The sequence below is a fragment of the Tympanuchus pallidicinctus genome, unplaced genomic scaffold, assembly GCF_026119805.1.
Source record: "Tympanuchus pallidicinctus isolate F22 unplaced genomic scaffold, pur_lepc_1.0 scaffold8, whole genome shotgun sequence".
In the NCBI taxonomy this organism is placed as follows: Eukaryota; Metazoa; Chordata; class Aves; order Galliformes; family Phasianidae; genus Tympanuchus; species Tympanuchus pallidicinctus.
Genome location: NW_026294802.1, coordinates 50,300,982 through 50,322,617, shown reverse-complemented (window position 1 = coordinate 50,322,617; position 21,636 = coordinate 50,300,982). Strand labels below are relative to the sequence as shown.

General features: G+C 39.5%; 1 protein-coding gene across 4 annotated transcripts in view; it reads left to right on the top strand.

Annotated features, from left to right (window-relative positions):
* Positions 1-21,636, top strand: part of CDK5RAP2 (CDK5 regulatory subunit associated protein 2) — a 72,609-nt gene that overhangs the window by 49,369 nt on the left and 1,604 nt on the right. For 3 of the 4 annotated variants that reach the window (XM_052667413.1, XM_052667414.1, XM_052667415.1), the window contains 13 exons: positions 298-892; positions 2,717-2,949; positions 4,494-4,542; positions 5,463-5,650; positions 6,798-6,923; positions 11,108-11,224; positions 12,616-12,805; positions 13,021-13,142; positions 14,219-14,464; positions 15,368-15,451; positions 15,549-15,796; positions 17,855-18,001; positions 19,465-19,603. In XM_052667413.1, coding sequence (XP_052523373.1) covers positions 298-892; positions 2,717-2,949; positions 4,494-4,542; positions 5,463-5,650; positions 6,798-6,923; positions 11,108-11,224; positions 12,616-12,805; positions 13,021-13,142; positions 14,219-14,464; positions 15,368-15,451; positions 15,549-15,796; positions 17,855-18,001; positions 19,465-19,603 — 2,484 coding nt within the window. The remainder of the gene's footprint in view (positions 1-297; positions 893-2,716; positions 2,950-4,493; positions 4,543-5,462; positions 5,651-6,797; positions 6,924-11,107; positions 11,225-12,615; positions 12,806-13,020; positions 13,143-14,218; positions 14,465-15,367; positions 15,452-15,548; positions 15,797-17,854; positions 18,002-19,464; positions 19,604-21,636) is intronic. The other variant, XM_052667416.1, reaches the window with a different exon arrangement.

Below are 21,636 nucleotides of genomic sequence, written 5' to 3'. Positions count from 1 at the left end.
CAGAAGTGAATGTACCAAAAGTACTCTTCAGTCTTTTGGGAAAAGAAAGTGGATTTATTTTCAGTACTGGTTATTTGACAGCTGATAAGGAGTTTGCAGTATTTGATGTTCAAGTTGAATTAATGGGCAAATCACAGAAAGGGGTGAAAGGGCCAAAACAAGTGTGGTGCAGTTCGTAATTATTCTGCATTTTTATTCAGTCATTATAGAAGTAAATGAATTCGTTCTAGTGCTGTTAAGAGCAGAATGTTAGATAAATAAATATTAATATTCACACACGAGCCTCCTGTTTTTCAGAAATGGAAAATCATCATGACATTAGTGATGTGAATATCCAGCATTCATTAAAAGAAATAAATGAAGAGCTTTATTCAGTGGAACATGAGGACACTGACTCAGCCACAGCACATTCAGGTTCCAAGTGTCTTCGTTCTCTCAAATCGAGTGTAACAAGCACAGATGCACTTGATGACTGCGAAGTCGTAGATGATACAGAAGAACTGAAACAAAGAATTAAGAGTATGCAGTCTGAACTTGAAAAGTACAAAATGTTCGTATTTCATTTACAGACCTCTGACCAGCTTTTATTGAGTGGTATTTCCAGTGCAGTGCTGAGTGATGCAGCTTTGCCTGGGGCAGGACGTTTTGTACAAGATACAGCTATGCAGGAAATCAAACCATTTCCTGGTTTACATCAGCTGAAGGATTGTGAGATTCACACCGAAAATAGGAATTCACAGTCTTCAAAAGCACAAACCTTGTGGCCAGCACAAAACTTTAAGGAAATACTCTCAGCTAATGAGACAGACCTCAAAAAAGAGCTGGTTGCAGATATGCATCCTGATGACGTGTACAGTCTTCAAAACAAACTGAGAGACACATCACCATCCAAGTGAGTAAAGTTGTTACTGCTTCAGGTTCCTTTTTCTAAACAGCACTACCAAGTGATAGATTTTATTCACGTACAACTGTGTTGCACTAAATGATAAATTTTACTAATATAATATAAAAGAACTGAAGCATTTAATAAAGAGATATCTTGAAGTACAAATTACTATATTTCTTAGTGCAGAACTACTGAAAAGCTCATACTGCCTGCAGTAGGGATGCTATGGATCTCTTTCCACACCTCAGGCCCACAGCTCTGCAGTGAAATATCCTCTCCTGAGCAAACTCAAATATCCTTGGTTACTCTATGAGGTGGGATGACCTTACATCACTCAGAGGTTGTTTCTGTCCATTGACATGCATAAGGAAATGGAAGGTCCCACTAAGCTACAGACATTTCCCTGGGAAGCTGGCTGACATGTTCATACAAACCCTCTGTTTGTGTGACCACACTTTATGTGTAAAATAAGAATTTGAGACTAGTTATAATTTATTTTGCAGTTGTGTGCTGTAGTGCCTTCTTTGAAGGATGTAGAAGTATATATATGTTGAAATTAATGAATGAAATTTTATGGCATAAACTTGTAAGCTAGAAAATCATTTATGGGAGGCTGGGAAGTATCAGTCCTATTTTTCATATGGAAGGACTAGGGGCAGCATCTCTGATAGCATATATAGAAATCACAGACATAAAATGTGGGCTCATAAGACCCAACCTTTTTTTTTCCCTGACTGTAGTGTCATTAATTTCTTGAGGGCTGATTGAATAACAGGAAGCATTACAAGGAAAGGTATTCATCCTGTTGGCTTTCTTTGGAATGCTTGGGTAGAAATATTTGGAGACAGCGAGCAACCAGCAACATGGACAATTGTTTATCTTCTAGTATTACTGTCATAAAATACAGTCTTACTACATAGCATGTATAAATTTACATTCCTTGAAAGTACACCTCTTTCATATTACAAAGGGAGATGTAACTGTGTGAATTAAGGAATGGGAAGGTATGGAGCTGTGTGAGGTTTTTATGGCCACTGTGTAGAACAACGACACGAGTCACAAATGACAGACCCCAAAATGAATTATGTGTCTCTCCCTATACAAATGACAATAAAAATGCCATAACAACCCACACCATCATAAATTTTGTTTATGCCCTCTATTCTTTGACTCCCTGCATTTTTTCAGATCCGCTGATGTTTGATTCCATAAAAGGGAATGCATCTGTGCTACAGATAGTTGCAATATAAAGGAGATGTCTACATTCACAAGTGCAGAATAAATTCAACTGTTCTGAACTGATATGTAGAGCCTAGCTTGTGGGGAAGAGTTTGAACACTGCAGTGGTTGCCATGGTCGTGTCTTTGGTAATAAGCATGCAGAGATGTGTAGAATTCATCAAGCTGGATGAAAGTCAAATGTGCTCCTGGTGGCCAGTATAGAAAGTTTGCATGCTGAGTAAAAAACAATAATAATAACAGGAAAAAATAAGTGTATTCTTTAACATTCTCTTAGTGTATTCTGCCTTATTTATTTTGGCACCTTCGATGCAATCTGTGTTACTTTCAGGCAGACAATCCAGTTCATTGTAGTTTCTGCACATCTTAAAAATGAAGCAGTTAAGTGAGGGACAATAACCACCAGTTATGCCCACAGATACAAAACTCAGCACTTAGAGACAAAGCGTTTGTGGCCATAAAAGCATTTTAAAAGAAAATCGAGTCCCATAAAATTATAGCTTAGAAATATAAATTTAATTCACTTTTTATTTATATTTAAATGTTATTTACGGTCAGAAAATTACTTTCAAAGATAATTTCATTTCCTCAGATATGATTCATTAGTTCGTTCACAAGCTCAAGAGCTTTCCATTCAACACCACCAAATTAAGGAGATCCGCTGTGGCTGTGTCACTTACCATCAGCATCTGACGAGCCTTATTAAGGCTTTTGAGGAACTGCTTCAAGCCAGTGATGTGGATTATTACGTTGCTGAAGGCTTCCGTGAGCAGCTGAATCAAAGTGTGCTGTTGTTTGAAAAGCTGGAAAGGAAACTCCTGTATGGTAAGTAGCAAAGCTTTGTGCTTGTTTGAAGCGTGTTCGTGTAGAGTTTTGTGTCTGTGGAAATGAAACCCTTGCTTTCTCATGGTTGCTTCTGGATGTGTTATGCGATGGACTGGCTTGGAAGATCCAAAAAGACTGGGCTTTACCTTTGCAGTTGCCCTCTGTATTGACACCTTCCATTTTGAGTTGTCTTAGAGGATTTTAAACTGCTCAAAACCCAGTGGTTATAGTTTATTAAAGTTTTAATTTCAGTCCTATGATTGCAAATGGTGCTGTTTGTCACCCAGCTGGTAGAGCTTCTGCAGATGTCAGCTGCAAAACGGACATCTTCAGCCAAGCACTTGAATTGCCCTAAAAAAAGGGACCCAGACCCCCTGTGTCTTTCTGACATTGCTTCTGGAAGATCCCTTTGTTTGGAAATGTTCAGCTCCTAGCCCTGCAATGATCTGTATTCTGTCTTTCTTTAAAGATAGTTGCAGCATTTTGCTGTTTGTGATGGCTCATGGAAGGGAGCTGTATATGAGAAAAAGGCATTAACGGGCAGTGTGTCATAGCAGTGTAATAAAAGATTGAGTGTCTTCAGTGATTTTGGTGGCAACAGAGATTCCTTGCATTAAAAATAGGAAGAGTGTGCAGTGAATAAACATTAAATGTCTTAAAAACAAAACAAAACAAAAAAAAACCACTGAGCCAACAGATGGTATCCTATATACTATGAAAAGCCACTGACAACTGAGACAATTCAATGTATCTAACACAATGCTATTGCACTGAATCGCACTGAATCTCACTGTAAAATAAAATGATGTTTGTAGGGTGATAAAGAACATCCAGCTTACTAGGAACTGACTGTAAAGAAGGTGCATAAACAGCCGTCTGTCTCTGCATTTCCATCCTAACCTTCAGTTCATTCCCCTGAAATCTGAGCTGTGCAACTCTTGCCTGCCACTTTTGCTTAATTGCACAAAAATTTTGCACTGTGCTGAGCCAAGGTGACACGACACAATTCTTATTTCCTAATTCAAATTAGTGTCTGAGCCCAGGTCTCTAGCACTGAGCTGTGTGTGTGCTTACACACTGTGCCACTGAGAGTACCGCAGGCAGAGCCCTGTGTGTGCTCCTTTATTAAGGACAGCTTGTTAGCTTGGCTCCAGATGGCCAACATCCAAGTGAGCTGGAATGGTTCTTGTGTAATTTTTATTGAAGTAGCAGTGGCAGTAGTAGTACCCCTAATCCTTTTGTCATGTAGCAGGATATTTCATCTCAGTCTGCTAACTAAAACACTAAAATCTATGTAAAATCTGGCACATATGTTGCTCAGTCCTTCCTTGGTCATTTTTTTGAACTCAAAGAAACTTTTGTTGCTGTGTTCTAAGTAGTTTTTCTCACGTACATATTTGACATGAATGCGCAGCGTGTTGAGAATCCACTGGCTTCTCTAAATTCTCATTAATTTACCATTCTGTGTTTGAATAGCTTGAAATGGAGGGGAAGCAAAAATTATTCTCAGTCTCTCTCTTTAATCAGATGCTTTTGCTTTGCAGGAGAGTCACTAGGTGCAGAAGTTACCATACTTTATGAATTAGCTCAAAGGTAAGAGTGCAACTCAGTGTTATTTAAGTGTTTTGCAGCCCAACCTAACTGTCTTACTTTTTGGAGGGGACTTTTTTTATGCTGCCTGTTTCAGTAATATACATTTTGTTAGTAAAATATACACAGAAAACAAGCTTAGTTTTTTTTTGCTCTACTTAGTAAATCATGGAATCATTTGGAAGGGATCATTAAAGGTCCACCTTCCTGCATTGAGCAGAGACATCTGCATCTTGGTCAGGGTGCTCAGAGCCTGGTCTGGCCTCACCTTGAATGTCTCCAGAGACAGGGCGTCCACCACCAACCTCTGCCAGTATTTCACCAATGCATGGTTTAATTACTGAGGCAAACCATCGTGTTGCCAGGTTTTCCCTTTCACAAAGAAACAAAATGTTCGCTGTTGTGCTGTAAGATGCCACTGTGTGTATTTAGGTATTATCTTAATTGCAGCTGCTAGAAAGGGTAGCTTTTCTGGTTGTGTGATCTTGGTGCACCAGTATACAGTTCTGTTGTACTTCACTGTCAGAACACCATTCTGCTGAAGAAAGTAGCATAAGGGTGAAGGTGAAGAGAGCAGGTGTTGGCTGCATATGCTGGGTTTCTGCCAGCCTGGGGTTCTTTTGTGCTACAGAAGTCCTCAGCTTCCTATTGAAGGCAGTTTGAGGTCCCCTTAGCACAGAGGTGACCACCTTGTGCTGCAGTGTGAACACTGGGCTTTAGATTCATTGGTTGTTCCTGCTGACTTCAGTGAGGTTTGGATTTCAATCTTGATACATGCAGCTAACATAGTGCTCTGTAATGTTTAGTCACCTAAAATCACTTGCTTTACCTTTGTCTTGTAAACATGATACCATGCTGTCTTTCCTGCTCCCAAAATAATAGAATAATTCTTACATTTTAAAACATGTTGCCTGTCTCAAAAGGGAAAATGAGAAGAATGCCACGATGTATGAGGAGCTTAAGGATGAATCACCTGTACCATCTGCTCTTCATAGCCTGTCTGATTTTGATTTGTCAGAGAAGTCATCTCTCGGATCACCAGAGCCCAGACATGACCTAGGAGAAGGACAGCATGCCACACTGGCACTTCTGCCAAGCAAATTTCCCCCAGGTAACAATCTTCCCAACGAAGATATTGGGGAAACTGCGATAAATAAGACACGAGGGAACTAATTAAGAAATAATGAAGAATGTTTGTCTGCTCCAGCTTTCCAGTATCTTGCATAATCATTGCAATTTCAGTAATAAGGCATACAGAGATGACAACGATTTGAACTACCTCCTGTTTGAAACAAAATTAACTACGATATTTTGTCTTTGTTGTTTTAGACTATCATCTTTTACGGTACTCCAGACGGTCTTTAAATAGACAAGTTATGAGGGGAAATAGACAATTGTCAAGAGATTATTGCACTGAAAAAGAAAGATTTTCTAATTTTATAAAAGCCAGTGTTGTGTTTCCTTGAGAATTGTAAGTGCTGCATAATTAATAAGCAGTGTCACGTTTGACCTGGATAGTTTCGCTAAGCACGAGCGGTGCTGGCAGCAGTTTGTTACAGGCAGCAATGAAAATTTAATAGCTGAGATAGCACGTCGTGTGCAGGAGAAAAATATTGCAGAGTAAACCAGGAGTGTATGACATGGATAAACTGGCAAATAAGATAGTGACAGCTAAAACAGATAAGTTCCTGGGTAACGCTGAAACTTACAGCCAGTGGAAGAAGAATTGTAGAATGGCAAAGCAAGAAGGAACAGGTATGGTAATGAAACTTGATAGAGCAGATTTATTTATTAAGGTATGCATTGTGTGAGCCAAAGTCAAATTTATATCTGAATTACTCCAGTAAGCTTCCTATTGTTACAAGGAAGAATGTGTACTCTTAGTGTGTTTAGTCTGAATGTTTGGCTGTATTGCAGAGCTTTGGATTCATGTCTGAATGTAGGCAATGTTCTAACTAGATGTTATTTCCATCTGCTACAGTTTTTTTAGGAAGATGATGTTTAAAAAGCCTGAAAACTGGACCATTGTTAACATTTAGAGTAGTTCTCAGGACATGTGTGGTTTGGGCCCAAATGGAGAAATGCCTGTTGTGGAGACAGTTACTTAGTGTGTAACATTTTGAATGGTTGTGTGTCGTAACACACATTAGATTTGACAGGAGTGCTCAGTGGAGAGGGATACAGTCATTTGCACTAAATAAGAAGTGGTCCAAATAAGAATTTCTTGTAAATAAGAAGTGATCTCTTGGTTCATGCAGAGTTATTAATGGAGTATCTGAATGAAATTCGAATCCTGAGACAGCGTTTAGAATACTCCATAAAAAACAATGAGAGACTGAGGAAGCAGCTTGAGAGGCAAGTAAGAGACAAAGAGCTAGATCAAGGTAAGAATTTATCTGCTCATAACCTAAATCCACCTCTTCTGCCTGAAGCCTGAGGGAACAAATGCCTAATCCTAACCTTAACTCCATTCCTTGAAGCAATACAGATGCACAGAGCTTCTGTGGGATGTGGATACACCACAGAGCCTACAGTTGCAAGTGTTGCTAAGAGAACAGGACCGAAGTGCTACCAGGTTGTTTTAAGCCATTTGATGTTACTGTGGTTGAATTTCACCCAGAAAATTGAATGACCTTCTAGTTCTGTTATCAGAGAACAGCCCGCTTCCTTTTGCCTTTAGGACATCATTATTGTTATAATGGTCTTGGATGTTAGGATGTCACCCTCTTAATCCTCTGCCACGTCCAGCTGGGGGCAGTTGCAGGTGAGGAAGCCAATTTTAACAACATAATTTCAGTTGGGCCCAAGCCCAGTATGAAAAAAGGAGGCTATTTGCACTAAATTACATTGCTGCTATTGATATGAAGGAAGAATGCTGTGGAATTAGCTCTCATACTTCTCCTCCCTGTGTACTCAGGGTGGTCAGTGCTCCACGTACAGCACAGTGCCTTCTGTGCAGCTCTATGACTGCCTCTGAAGCCAGGTTTGTGTACATAAGGGACGAATAGCCACAGTAGAGCACAGAGCCTGGGCCTTGTTGTTCAACCTGTCATTTGAAGTGATTTCTATGATAAATGTGTTCTACACAAAATGACATTGTGAGTTTTTAATGAGAAGTACCTGTCAAACCGATGGAAATTTGAACATAGTGTGGGTTTTCATTCCAAACTGTAATATAAAGCAGTGGATGAAAAAGACTAAAAATAAACATGCAAATTCAGAATTACTGTGCTCTCTTGGTAGTATTTGGCACCTCTGAAAACTCAGTGGTGCATGTAAAACTTGTCATGAGATGGTGGCCAGGCTCCCACTCAGGACCATTTCCTAGCACCTTTCAAGCACACAGCACCAGACGTACCTTCCCACATTTTGCTCTTTTCTTGTTCTCCTTCCCAAGTTTTTCCCTATAGGACAATTGATTAATATGTAATATTACTCAGAGTGGAAGCAGGCAATGAATACATCTATGCTCTTCTCTTAACTCAGTTTCACTAATACTGACATTAGATTCATTATGTTTTACATCATCCCCGTGATCCATTTCTGTTGTTGTTTAAATGGATACTGGCTACAAATGGCAGTGTGCTTTCAGGAATAATTTACTCTGCTGGAATGGTGTATAAAAAAAGCATTCATTTCATACATGAAGTATTTACAGTGCTGGAAAGGCACACCGTTCTCTTGAAATAACCACACTGAAACACTTCCAGCTCTGTTACGGCTTCATAAAGATTCTGGCAAGGGCATCCATTAATGCAGTGAAAGTATATTTTCTTTATAAACTGTCTTATGCTTTCTGTCTGTCTTCTTGTTGCCTTGGTGCACCTAGCAATGCATGGAGGAAAATCTTCAAAAAGAAAAGAAAAAACAACTGTGTGTTACAGCTGTTCCTTTTTGTTATGGTGTTCTTTCTGCTCTTCCTTATTCTCTCAGTTCTGAAGATCTCTTTCATGTTCTCAGATATCTTCTCTTCGAGTAATGATGCTACTTATTTTCATAATAGATGGGTTTTGTTCGTGGGGTTTTGTTATTTTATGTTTTAACTTTCAGTGTAAAAACAGGTTCCCAAGTGGAGCTGAAGGGGATTTTAGCTTTGAGTCATAATCTTCAAAGCAGTTTTTTCAGTTTTAACTTAATATCCTTACTCTGTTTTCTTTTAAAAATCGAAACCAAGTTGTAACAGAACTTAATTGCTGATGAGAGCCTCTTAAATTTGTTTGATATTGAGTTGTGTGTTCAAAGAAATTTAACACACAGAATTTTTCTTGACTATTTGGTAGATATTGCATCTATGCATGCACACACACCTGCCCGCTTTTTTTGCCATGCTATTTTTAATAAGTTGATTTTCAAAGCATTTGAGTGCCTCTGGGCTTCCACCATTCTATAAGTGATACAAGGTGCTGGTAATGACTACATCATTACTACAGAGCTGAGATTTGCAGTGCAAGTAGAACTGAAATAATTGCTTCAATCATTTCAAATGTTAGGCATCAAAATAAAATCAAAGGTTTAATTTTGAGTTTCCTATGTTTCAAATGTTAATAACAGCAGTTAACATTAAAAGGGGTTTTTGTTTCCTTTTTTTTAACCCATAAGCAACTAATGTCTGTCCTCAGCCTTCAGCTTTGTTTTGCCTTTATTTTGCTTTCATTGGGAACGAGTGCTTCTTCCCTTCCTCTTTGCTGTGATGTTCTGTAGTGCCTGTCTTTCAGCCAGTGCTTCTTTGAAACCTTCAAGGTATGCTTTCTTAGTGCTCACACGTAGTGCTCAGCACATAACATAATGAAAACTCAAGTGTAGCCCAATTGCAGGCCCTGATGCTTCACTGTACTCTGGCTGGATGGACCTTTGCATCTATGGAGAGCATAATTGATGTCAGCAGGGCTCTGCACAGAAGTAGTAGTCTCAGTAGTAGGTCAAATTGCAGGATTGTGGCCTTATTACCACTGGCTCTGCATTATCCCTTATTATGTAAGATAACTAATAGTTATATTCTAAAGCTTTTCGGTCGGATTGTGATAGCATAACTTTTCAAATAGGATAAAGCTGGGTGATGGGCAATAAATTAAATTAGAATCAAGATGAGACCATCAAGGTTTGCCACTTGAAGTTGAATTGCTTTGTTAAAATCTGAAAGGAAAAATCCTTTTGAGTTCACGTAGCTACCTCAACTCTTTAACATATAGATAGTAAAATGCCATTAGTGCTGAGCTTCTAGAGCCTGTGAGTCTTTCAGTAATGACAAGAGGTGCATATCATGGCACACTACATCGCAGTTAGGTAGTTGGTAAAAGCTTCAGTTGGGATTACAATAAAATGAGATTATTCAGAGGAAGTGCAGCACATCCAGTTGAATTGAATTGCCAGAGCTGAAAGGCATCCTCCTCATACATTCCACTAATTTTTCTGCCAGCTGGTTATTTCTCTATTAACCAAACAGTTGATACTCATGCAGTTATCTCGAGCACTAAAGTATAGTAGATGCTGGGATAACCAATCAACTGAAAAATAGTTTTAATGGTAATGTTAATTCCAGTGGGTTTTGAAGTGCTTTACTGACTAGAAATAGGTTATAAAGGGCAATAACAGTTACTTGACTTGTGTTTGCAAGGCAGCTGCCTTGAGAATGGAATATGGCAGTTTTCAAGGTGTACTGTACACATCAATGTGGGATGAGTAGTGTAAATGCAGTACGTTGTGAGGATTACTTAGGCTGGAGTTCACCTGATGTGGATACAACAGGATTCAACACTCACATCCATGTGAGACCTTCATAGTAGGATTCACCAACCCTGAGTTTCTAGCAGTCAGACATTAAAATCCAGTCACACACAGCTCCTCTTGGAGGCACTGGCAAGAAGTTCCTCCCTTTGGAGGACAGTGCATTTCCTCCCCAGAGGGATGTGCAGAGGATGTGTCCCTCTCTGGGGGTTCCTGTGCCTCCCCATAACCACTGATGGAAGCCCAAGGTGATCAACACAGGCTCAGCTATATAAACCTTAAATATCTGAAATAAAGAGGTATGAGACTTCATCCCTAGCATCATAAATTATAACTGGAGGGAAAGATGGTGACTCCACGCTTACAGTCTGGACTGAAATGGCATCGTGTATATTAACATCACATTACTTCCTTCATTAGCCATTGTTAATTGATTTGTAAAAGCTAGCCGTCTCTGCAATGGTTTGTATGAACAGAGCAATGCAGAAATACAGGTAAACCTTGGTACAGTTTGCATTATTTTAGAATAGCAATGTCACAAAATACTGCTGCATTTTGTCCTGGTGCGTTCTTGGCTGATAGTTACAGACTAGCAGGGATAATTTTGCAATTTGGGTAATGGCTGCACAGCAATGAGAGGTACTTGTGATGCAGAGCTTTAGGTTACTTGGCATTAACCTGAACTGTCTTTCAGCCTGTAAGGATAACCTTCAAAACACATAGGGGATAAATACCTTTCATAACATGTTTTTCTGCAATTTTAAAAATTGTTCTTGTCTGGAAAGTTTAATCTTTAATGACCTAGAGATGACTCATAAATCATCTTTTATGTACATATTTATAGGTTCTGCAAACAATTTTATCCATGGCTCAGAGCAGCATAATTCTCTCACTTCTGAAGTACATTTCCTGAGAAAGCAAAATCAAGTTCTGAATGCAATGCTGGCAAAAGGATCCAGAGGTAAAATGTAAAACTCTGCTTTACAGAAGTAGACTGCAACTCATTCCAAATCAGAAAACAAGGAAGTATTTACAGTCCATTAAATTACCTTCACCGTTCTTCCCACACCTGAAATTCCATGCTCAGCCATAAGCACTCACACTGGGGTTAACAGTGATAAAAGTGAAGCAGTAATGCTCCTTTCTCTTTATTCGTAGCATTTTCCATTTGATGTGTGCTTTCATTTTTCCATTCTTCTTTTTATATACCATTCTTTTTATATGTCCTTTCCCCTCTTTCTTCTGTGCCTTTTATTCCCATTTTCATAATCCTTTTTTCCCCATGTCTGTGTTCTGAAGCCCTCGTCTTGGTGCCTCTTACAGCTTACCATTGTGTTTAAAATGTACTGTTTGTTAAAATATTACAGCTTTTGTTTGTTTCTACATCTGACAATGTGATCTGATAATACCACTGTTTCTTTTTTATATTAAGAACTGTGATGAATAACGCATTGCTGCCCTTGAGTTTTAAAATAATATCCACGTCTCCAGAGCTCTGAGCTTCTTTTCCTTTTGTTCCTGGAGGAAAGCTGCCTACTTACCTCTTGCTTGCTTTCATCTTGGGTCCAATCTTAGCTTATCCTGTTAGCAGTGGAAGGCTGAAGGTGCTTGTTGTCAGCAGCACGTGGTATTACCATTTGCATGTGCTTTCAGCACGGCTACTGAAGGTGAAGGAATGATTTTCTAACTGATGGGAGTTGGAATGACTCTGCCTTGTGTTACCTTGCCAAACCTGCCTCTTTCTTTTCTAATGCTGGTTCGCTTCGGGTGACTTAATGTCCCTGTGGAGCTCTCTGGCCGCAGCAGCATTTGTCCCTACCAACAGTTCTTTGTCCTGGGGAATTGTTGTACCAAGGAAGGGAGGAGAGCTGTGATAAAGTTGCCAGATGGATAAGACTGGGAAGGATAGGATGAAGGGATTTCTGTGGGATGAGATGGAATGGATGCAACTCCCAGAAGCAAGCCTATTATTTTTTTTTTCCTCCTAACAACTAAAAAAAGTTATTCTGGGAGGATTAGCAAAGTTAATGTGCCTTCTTTGGGAAATTGCTGCCGCTGGTTTTTGAATGCTTTCCTTCTGATCAGTTCCAAGATGTGGGGCATTGGCAAAGGAGGCTGTACATAGGTTTTTATTGAGCCCTCCTAAAGAACCTCTTGCAAGTCTTGGGGATTAAATGTTGTATTTTCACAGGAAATATATACAGCAAAAAATCATTTAACAATTGGAAAAGTGAAATCCTAAAACTCACAAGAGCAGCTGCTATTTTCTGTCAGTCTCTAAGAGAGCTGATTCTGTTGAAAAGCTTTTAATGTGTTATAGGCAATACAAACACCACGTGTTTCTTCTTTCAGATAAACAAAAGGAAAATGAAAAGCTAAGAGAATCTCTTTCTAAAAAGAATGCAATCATTGAACGTCTTCACGAGGATTATGAATGCATCAAGAAAGAAAATGAAAGGTTGCAAAAACAAATTGGCAAAAAGGAGGACGAGACCAGATATCTGACCTGTGAAATTTACAGCAGTCGTAATGAATTAAACAGGTATAGATTCTGTCCACATTTAGACATGCATTTAGAGAAGAAAATTGTCAGCGTGATGTGGATGTGTTTAGCCATAGCCATTAACATTAATCAGGTTCATAGATACATTCAAAAGGCAACGGAGGAATTGTTGAGGAAGGAGGACTAGATTCTAGATTTTGAAATAAAGGGTAAGAATTCAACCATTAACTTAGTGATTTATTGGATCTTAACAGGTTGCAAACAGAAATGAATGTAAAGCAGCATCAGCTCTCCGAGAATGAGAAGTTACTGCAGTCGCTCCGGACTGAGATCAAAGTTTATGAAAAGCTGGAGGAAGCAAGGAGGAAGAGGACAGGTATAAGCACAGTTATTTCTTTACCCTGGGCTCTTGCAGCCCTTCTCTCCCTGGATATGATCTTGTCAGAGGACAGTAGGGCTCGGTCACTGCTGCTTTGGTTTTGCTTGGGTTTGCTTTGCAAAAGCAGAAGCAACAGCCTGATGATAAAATGTTGCTTTTTACTTGGGAAGTGTAGCTGCAAGGTGTGCTTATGCTCTGACCAGGCATGTTCAGGTTGCTTTCCACCTTTAATGGAAGATATGGCACCAAATAGGGGTAGCATGGTTAGGTAAAACAGCAGAATGCTGGTCAGTACAGCATACAGGATCCAGCGAATGTCCCGCTGGAAGTTCTTGTGAAAGTCAGCTTTTCTCTTCTTCCAACATTAAGTAATATGCCCTGCTGTTACTGTATTTCATGCCTAACTACAGAACAGCCCTCTTGTTGTTAGACATTAAGCCACTGTTGGCTCAGGGATAGAAGTACATTTCCTTGCAGAACTGGTAATGTGATTAGAGAGCAGCAGCACCCACCTCACGCCACTGGAATCCTTTCCACTATCTGGAGAACAGTTTGATTTCAGCATCAGCAACACATGAAATTTTTTGTGTACCGACCCCCTTCTATGAAAGATGAAGCCTTTTTTTTTTTTGTGATGTTCAGATTTGTTGCTGGTTGCCAGGTGATCACTGTTTTCTTTTTCTCTGCAGTGTGTAAAATTAAACTCCCAGTTGTCCTCTATTCCTCCTCTGTACTCCAAGATTACCCATTACTTCTTTTTCCCCCAGACTGTGCTTTATTGCACTTCAAATTTTGTAAATCTTCTTCATTCTCTTACTATTATATTTTTGCTGTTGGTATGAGACTTATTAGCTTTTATGGACGAAGTACAAAATAATTTTCAGCTCTTCAGATCTTTTGAGAGTAAAAGCAATTAAGACATGCTTTGTCAAACCATTATCTCAGTGCCGTTTGTAGTTAATTCTTAATATTGAGGATAAAACTGGCTATAATTTACTTGTTCAGCATTCTGATAATGGCTGATATTATTTTAATTGTGAAAGATGTTAAGTGTTTCTTTCAAATCGTTTCAGATCCCAGATGTGATGCATCAGAAGAATTTCGAAAAGATCAGAATAATCCAGTTGACTTGCATGAACTACTGACTGAAATACAGAGTTTGCGAGTGCAGCTTGAAAGAAGCATAGAGACAAACAAGACTTTGCACGAAAAATTGGAGGAGCAGCTTTCAAAAGAAAAGAAGGAGGAAATGGGATCAGTGTCAGCTGTGAATATCAATTATCTTTTCAAACAATCTCAGCATTATGCAGGAATGAACGGTACTGTGCCACAAGTGCTTTGGTTACACTGTAGAACCTGTTCCTTGTTTAAAGATGCTCTTAAAACTTTATTCAACACCAACTCTACAGTTTGGAAACTGCCCATCAGCCCTTCGGATCCCTTTCATGCTAGAGCAATTAGTGCACGGGGTGATGACATGCACACTGTGCTGTCTTATAGGCTCCAACTGTCACTTCTTTTTCATTCAAGAAAAGCATGGAAAATGTCTGGGATGGAAGGATGGCTGTGTTGAAGTGCCAGAAATTTTGCTTACTGGAGGGTTCTTATTTTAATGCAGACTTCTATAGCATTTGCTGTGGTTGACTCAGGAAGGATCAATAAGTTCACTAAATGGTCTTCGTATAAATCAGTTTTCCCCTTTATGCTTTTAGGAAATATTTTACCTTTATTTCAATCACTGTTAAGTGATACTGTTGCAGCATATTAGGGAAAATGTATTCTTATGGCTGCATTTCGGGTTATGGCCCCACTATGGATGAACAGGGGACAAAAATGGTCTGTCTTGCTGCTGAAGTGCTCTGCAGTTTTCCATACATACAGCCTAAAGCCTCCCTTCTCACTGCTTGTACAGGTATACAAGATCTGACCTTATGTATGATGTAGCTTTGCAGAGTGTCATCCTTATGGAGCTGATTAAAATATCTTCATCAGGCTATACTGTAGCCACATCTTGAGTTTGGGAGATATCTTCAACTCTGGGTAGATGCCAAAAATAATGAGTGTGGGTGAAGGATGGAAGGTGCTTGGCCTGAGTACAAGAAAATCCATTGCATTTCCCTACTTCTTGTAGAAAAGAGGAACAGAAGTTGACCCAGGGTGACTTTTTAAATGTGTGTTAACTTCTATTGATACGCTCTTCCTTATTCTCTTTTGATGTATAGAAAATCCTTGCAAATGCCCTGCTGCCAGCAGAAACACTTGTGAGCTGCAGAAGCACAGACACGGCTTTTCGCTGGCACAAACAGGTACGTCCACAGGTACCCTGTATGTGCATGTTTGAAAGACGTCTCATGTCAACTATGTGTAAGGATAAAACAAATCTGTACTGCTTTTCTGTGCCAGGTACACACTGTGCCTCTAAAGATGACTTAGACTGCTGCAGTACCTCATCTTCTGGTACACCATGTACCCCTCGGCTCGTTCCTGGGCATCGGATGTGGGCAGACAAAAATGGGCGCCACGTCCTTGGTTTGATTGAGGATTACAATGCTCTCCGGAAACAGATTTCAGAAGGGCAAGAGGTTTTGGGAGAAATGGAGGTTACTTTAAGAGAGGTCACCGGTACGAAGCTGCAGGAGCCTGGAATAAAGGTAAGCAGTGAAAGCTGGTAGAAAGTGCTGGATTTTGCCTAGCGATGCAAAACGTATAGATTACAAAAACAACCAGGTTAATGGTGCAGCAGGCACTATTAACTTCTTAACTCTGGTGGGATACCTCAGCCTTGGCTGTTGAAGTTGCATCTAGATGCAGGCTCCTGTTTGTGATTCTGTATTAATGGGGCTGTGGATAAGTTAGTTAATTCTGGTCCTTTAATAAGGTGTCTCACTTTACTTGAAATGAGGTGAGACTGCTTGCTTTTCCTATGGAAACTGGTAGTCATCACACTGGAAGTTACTGAAAAACAACAGCAAAACAGGTTCAACTGTAAAATGCTTTAGACAGGGCTTAAGCTATGGGTATGTATCAGTAACCTAAGGATAATAATAATAAAGGAGATTTTGTTGTAATGGAGGCTTGGGATAAGCCCAGGAAATGAGAGTTAGTTAAAAGTAATTTAATAGACAGCTGACGACAGCCAGCTGGCTGGGTTCTCTGCTTACCTGTACCCTGCCCTCCAGTAACACAAGTGATCCCATTACAGCAATGACTGATGTATGCTAACGAGGGTGGTTTCACACTGAGGAAGCTCTTATATATTTTTTCCACTTTCTGGTAGCAGGTGAATACTTCAGTAATATCAGCAGCTAATCCAGCAACTTGAATATCTCAGTAATGGGAAAGTCTTGACTTCTTAGACACAGTCAGTCTTTCTTTCTGCATCACATGTGACATAAAGATACCAAGGGAAAAAAAAGATCAGATATTTCAAGGTTTTCCCCTAGAATCAGGAGAGCAAGTGTTTGCTTACACTGATTTGTTCTTACTTAGCGTTAATATCTGGGTGCAGTTAACAGCCCAATAGTGCATTCGGGATGGATGAGATAATCAAACTACCTCCAAGTTTCAGCAAAAGGGAAAGAACAATCTGTATGTGTCCATGGCAGTTAATAATGAACTGAGAAACTTAACCTGCAATAGGGGAGATTTGGAACAGAAGGTTGGAACAAGATGCTGGTGGTAGAAACAGTGAAACACTGTACTGGAGGCTGCTCACTGACACTGCTGAATCACTATTAGCAGAGATATTTCTAAGAACACTTCTATTTCCAATAATAGTAATAATATTAAGTAATTAGTAAAGCTGTTGAGAATGCAGCCTGCAACAACTCTGAAATTCTTTTTGTAGTATCACCTGCACACTCACAGTAGAAAGATGTGTGAATGACACTCAAGGGTCTCTGAAGTACCGTGTGTTTTCAGATGACCCAGTTAAGGTGCTAATAATGACTGAAAAAGAAATCTAAGTTTTTAACTTCTGTTGGTGTAAAGATAAAAGCAGTGAGGTTTCCTATCAGGCTTTACATCGTTGAAGTTTCAGACCACTTGGCAAATGGGATGCTTTGTATGACAGGAGGATTGCAATTCCGAGTCACTGTTCAGATGATACGTTGGATGGGGCACAAACCATAAATGCCTTTACTTCACTGCCCTCCCCCATTCTGTATCACTGCTGCTTTGGTAATCCATTTGCTCCCCTTGCATTCTTTCTCTCCTTTATTTCACATTTGTGCAATTTCTTCAATTTGATTTTCTCATCTGTCAGCAGAGGAAAACACTTTATGTGTGTTCTGATAGTTATTTTAGCATTAAATGGAACAGTTTAAAGGGTCTGCTAAGGAAGAAACATCTATATTGCTTGAATTGATGTCTGTAATCATTTGACTTTCAAATAACGTGACACAAAATGCAAATGGAGGAAGGCAAGAGTTGCCAACTGTTACCATGTGGCACAGCAAATCCAGTAAATGTAATCTATTATTAATCATGGTTATTGATGAGGAGATATCTCCTTCCTCCCTCAAATTCTGAGATAATGTGCAATTCAGCAGCCTGTCTAAACGAAGAAATGAGCTTTTTTGGCACACAATAGCTGTGTACATCATCTTAAATATGAAACCTTATCAACTGAATTTATACCACTAATCAAGATTACATTTTCATCGTTCCTTAAAGGTAAAATGTAACGTGTGTCCAATCCTACAATACAGGTACCAGACCAGGCATCGCTGCAAAGCTTTTCTGCAAGCACCAACACAGTGCAGCAGATTTTAGAAGAGGCTGCACGTTTATTGAAACTTCTCTGGAGAGTTTCCCTTCCAATGAAAGCAGCACATAGTTCTGCTCACAGCACTCAGGTATTGTTCTGTTTCATGTTGTTTGAGTTTTGCTGTCTCGAGCTGTTGCAGTGTGTCAGGGAGGACACACCAGTTAAGAACATGTCATCTGGGAAAATGGTTTGTAAATCCACCGTGGGTAGCCCAGTTTTTAGGTAGCTCTCATCTGAAGGCCATGGCTGAATGTGCACTGCCTTCCTGTGCTGATCATACTGCACAACTCAGCTGTTTATTTACCAGATTTCCTTATATGCAGGTTTCATCTGCAGCCTTGCCGTGTGATATTTAGGCAAGCTAGGCAAACTGCAAACATTCCCTTTCAGTGAGAAAAGATTTGGACTCCCTGTTATAGAATTAAATTCAATTTGATTATATATATTCCAGTAACAACAGAAACTTCAGCAACTTTGATGTAATCTGAGCTACATTTTCGTGTTATGTTTTTGATGCCTAAGCTGTAAAATAGGATGCTTTCTTAAAAGTGTGACAAAACCCCGAGACAAGTTTTATAACATTTTAACTAAAAAGGATTGCAGTATGCAAATGAATGAAAGTAAACCGAATGAGGAATGAATTATCTGTACTGTCATGATATCACCACTCAACAATAAACTGCTTCAAACTCTGGCTGTAAAATCCATCTGAATTTTTTTTTTTTCCCTGAGCTTTTTGTACGTATTTCTTAAAAGAAGCAGGAGATTGCTGAAGAGAATAGAACTTTAGGAAAGCTAACACTTGATATATCATTTTAATAACGTTTTTGTTGCGGTTTTCTGGCACCGTTATATGTGTTAAATCAGAAAAGCAGTATAAATCTTCCATGTCTCACTTCCATATGTGGGATATTGGAACACCTCCATTTTTATCCCTATGTGCACAGTATATGTGGGCAGCTGTATGTTGGCCTGGCTTGGGTGATCTGAGCACGTCACAGATACACACAGACAAAGGCTTTTTCTTCTGTATGATTTAAACCCTGATCTGGATCAGTCAGAAAATCTGACCTCGTGTGTGAGAGATCTGAGTTTCTACTACAGTTCTTAATTAGAGTCTATTTAGAATTCTTTTTTAGACCTTCTTATCCAACATACTGAGATCTATGATCATTAGAGTGCTTCTGATGTCTTAAATGCAGTATATGAAAGAATGCCTCCCAAAAGATACTGAGTGTTCGCTGCCTTCTGTTTAGCCCCACAGGAGTAATCAGCTCTTCTAAAGAGCAAAGTGCTGGGGGAGAATTCCAGAAGGTACTATTATCTCACAGCACAACAAGACAAATGTATAAGCTTAACTTTGCATGGGGAATTCAGATCAGTGCATTATTAGCAGACTGCATCAGGGCTACTTGAAGTCCTGTTTTACAGGGTGCCAACCATGACCTGCTTAGAATTGGTGGTTAAAAACTGAACCTAAAGTCTAAATGTTAAGAGGGTATAAATAATTTCTGTAATGCTTTAATATATTATCATCATCTCTGGATGCAGGATGAAGGAATGAAAGCAGAAATACTTCGATTGCGGAAGAAACTGACTGAGCAAGAGAAGAAGTTACACAGCACAGTGAAACGCTTGCACTCTACAAACCAGCTGAAGGAAAACATGGAGAAAGTCATCATTGACCAGTGTAAGTGTGTGCCTTACAATGGCTCTTCCTTTTTGTAATTCATGGCTTCCACTGAATTAGAGAAACAGCAAAATGAAGGCTGTTAGGCTGTGCTGAATGGCATTCATTCTATCAGTAGTTAATCTAGATTGTAAAAGGCTCTGCATCATGCAAAGTTATTGTTTATTGTAACACTGTGTTCCTCAAGTCATTTATTTTGCCCCTATTTAACTCATTGTGTTATTTTGCTCCATAGCCTATAATTTGTATGTCTAAATTTCATATATCTCCTGCATACAGATTATTGTTGCTTTTTTACCACTTATGAGCTGGTTTTTGATCATCTCCTCCAGAAGTGCTGTACCAGATAACGTACAAGTTACTTGCACAAAATCTAAAATTAGATTTTGTTTAGGTTTTTAGTAACTCAGTTTGGGATTTGTCATATAAACAAATCAAAGCTATTATTGTGTCTGTGCCACTAAAATCCCTCAGGAGAGATTAACTGATTTGCTTTGGTCAGTTCCTAGTTCCAGTGACGTGTCAGACAGACAGTGGGTAATTTCAGTAGAGCTGTGCAGGGTTTAAATCAGCAGAGATTGAACCTTATGGACACAGCCTCTCCTTCCATCCACACTTTCAGAGAGGAAACAGAGCATCTCCCTCTTATTTTACTCACTCCATTTCACACCCAGAATTAGATCCTAATCAAATGAAACCTGTGTATTCTGAAGCCGTACTGCGCAGTCCTGCCTGCCTCCCAGCAGCTTCACCATTAGTGTCACATACTCTAAATTCTCTTCATGGACTGAATTTAATATTTTTGATTTAGAAAAATCTAGTTTGCCAGGTGAAGTGAGTTTACTAGCAGAGCTCTTTATGAGCAAGGAGCACAGAAAGACTTAGATACAAGATTCTTTAAGTTTCATTGATTATGGGAATTATGGATGTCAAGTCACCTGTGCCTTAAAGAGCAATTTCAGAAATGTTTCCAAATTGCATCTGTGTACAAACAACAAAACTGGTGAATCATAGGCTGGAGTTTATGATGATGCTTAGATTTGTTTTGTTTTGCTAGTAAGCAACCACAGGCATTCCAGTGGGTGACCTTGCTTGGCTTCATTCTCTAAGTACCCTGCTAGCTGGTCACTCCACTGAGGATTTTCAGGTTTCTGTTATTTAGTTTAGCATTCCTAAATACATTAGAGTCAGAGACTGGAACATTCTTATGGCTCAGAGTCTTCTGTCTGCTTTCTCTGGGCAAGAGAATGTAATGCTTATAAACCTCATCTGAACCTCTGAACATGTAACAATGCAGTGCCAAATTGCAGCAATCCGCCAAGGGTATAATTATCTCATGACAGCTATACCCTTGGAGTTGTTGGGTTCTTATTATTGTAATGAAAAATCTTTATTATGGCTAAATTGTTTATTTTTGAGACTGGAATATTAAATTGGCACTTGTGAATGGTATTTTTCAGCAGTTATGGAGCTGACACAGATTAGAGAATCACATATTTAACCTGACATTTCTAAATATCAGTTTTGTTTAGAAGCATCCCCTCCTCCATTCACAGGTCTTGCTCTCTCCCTGCAGAGGCAAACTAGCTGAATGAGCAGAGAAAGCTTGGGCCACTTCAGAGCGAGCCACTGATGTGATTTCCCCCAAGCATATCTAGGTTGCTTTGTCCTTGAACTGCAGGAGGAGCTGGCTGACTTCTTCGCCATCCCTTGTCTTCCCAGCCCATCATCCCACATAACCTCTCCACTGCACCATTTTCTTCCTTCTCCCCCTAACCTCTGTTAGATCATGCACCATCTCTCTTAAAATGAACCGAAAGCGTTCCTTTGATGCCTTGGATTGAGCCCAAACAGGGCTTTGGACAGAGGAACAGTTCTGGGTTTTGCTAAGTAAGAAAGCTGAAGTGGTGGTGATGGGGCTGTGTACGGTTGCCTGGCTGCTGCCCAGCTCATAGATGTCAGTTTGTACATCGTTTATTATTTGATTGTAAGACTTTGAGTGCAGTGCAGTGTCCTGTAATCATTGCCTCTTT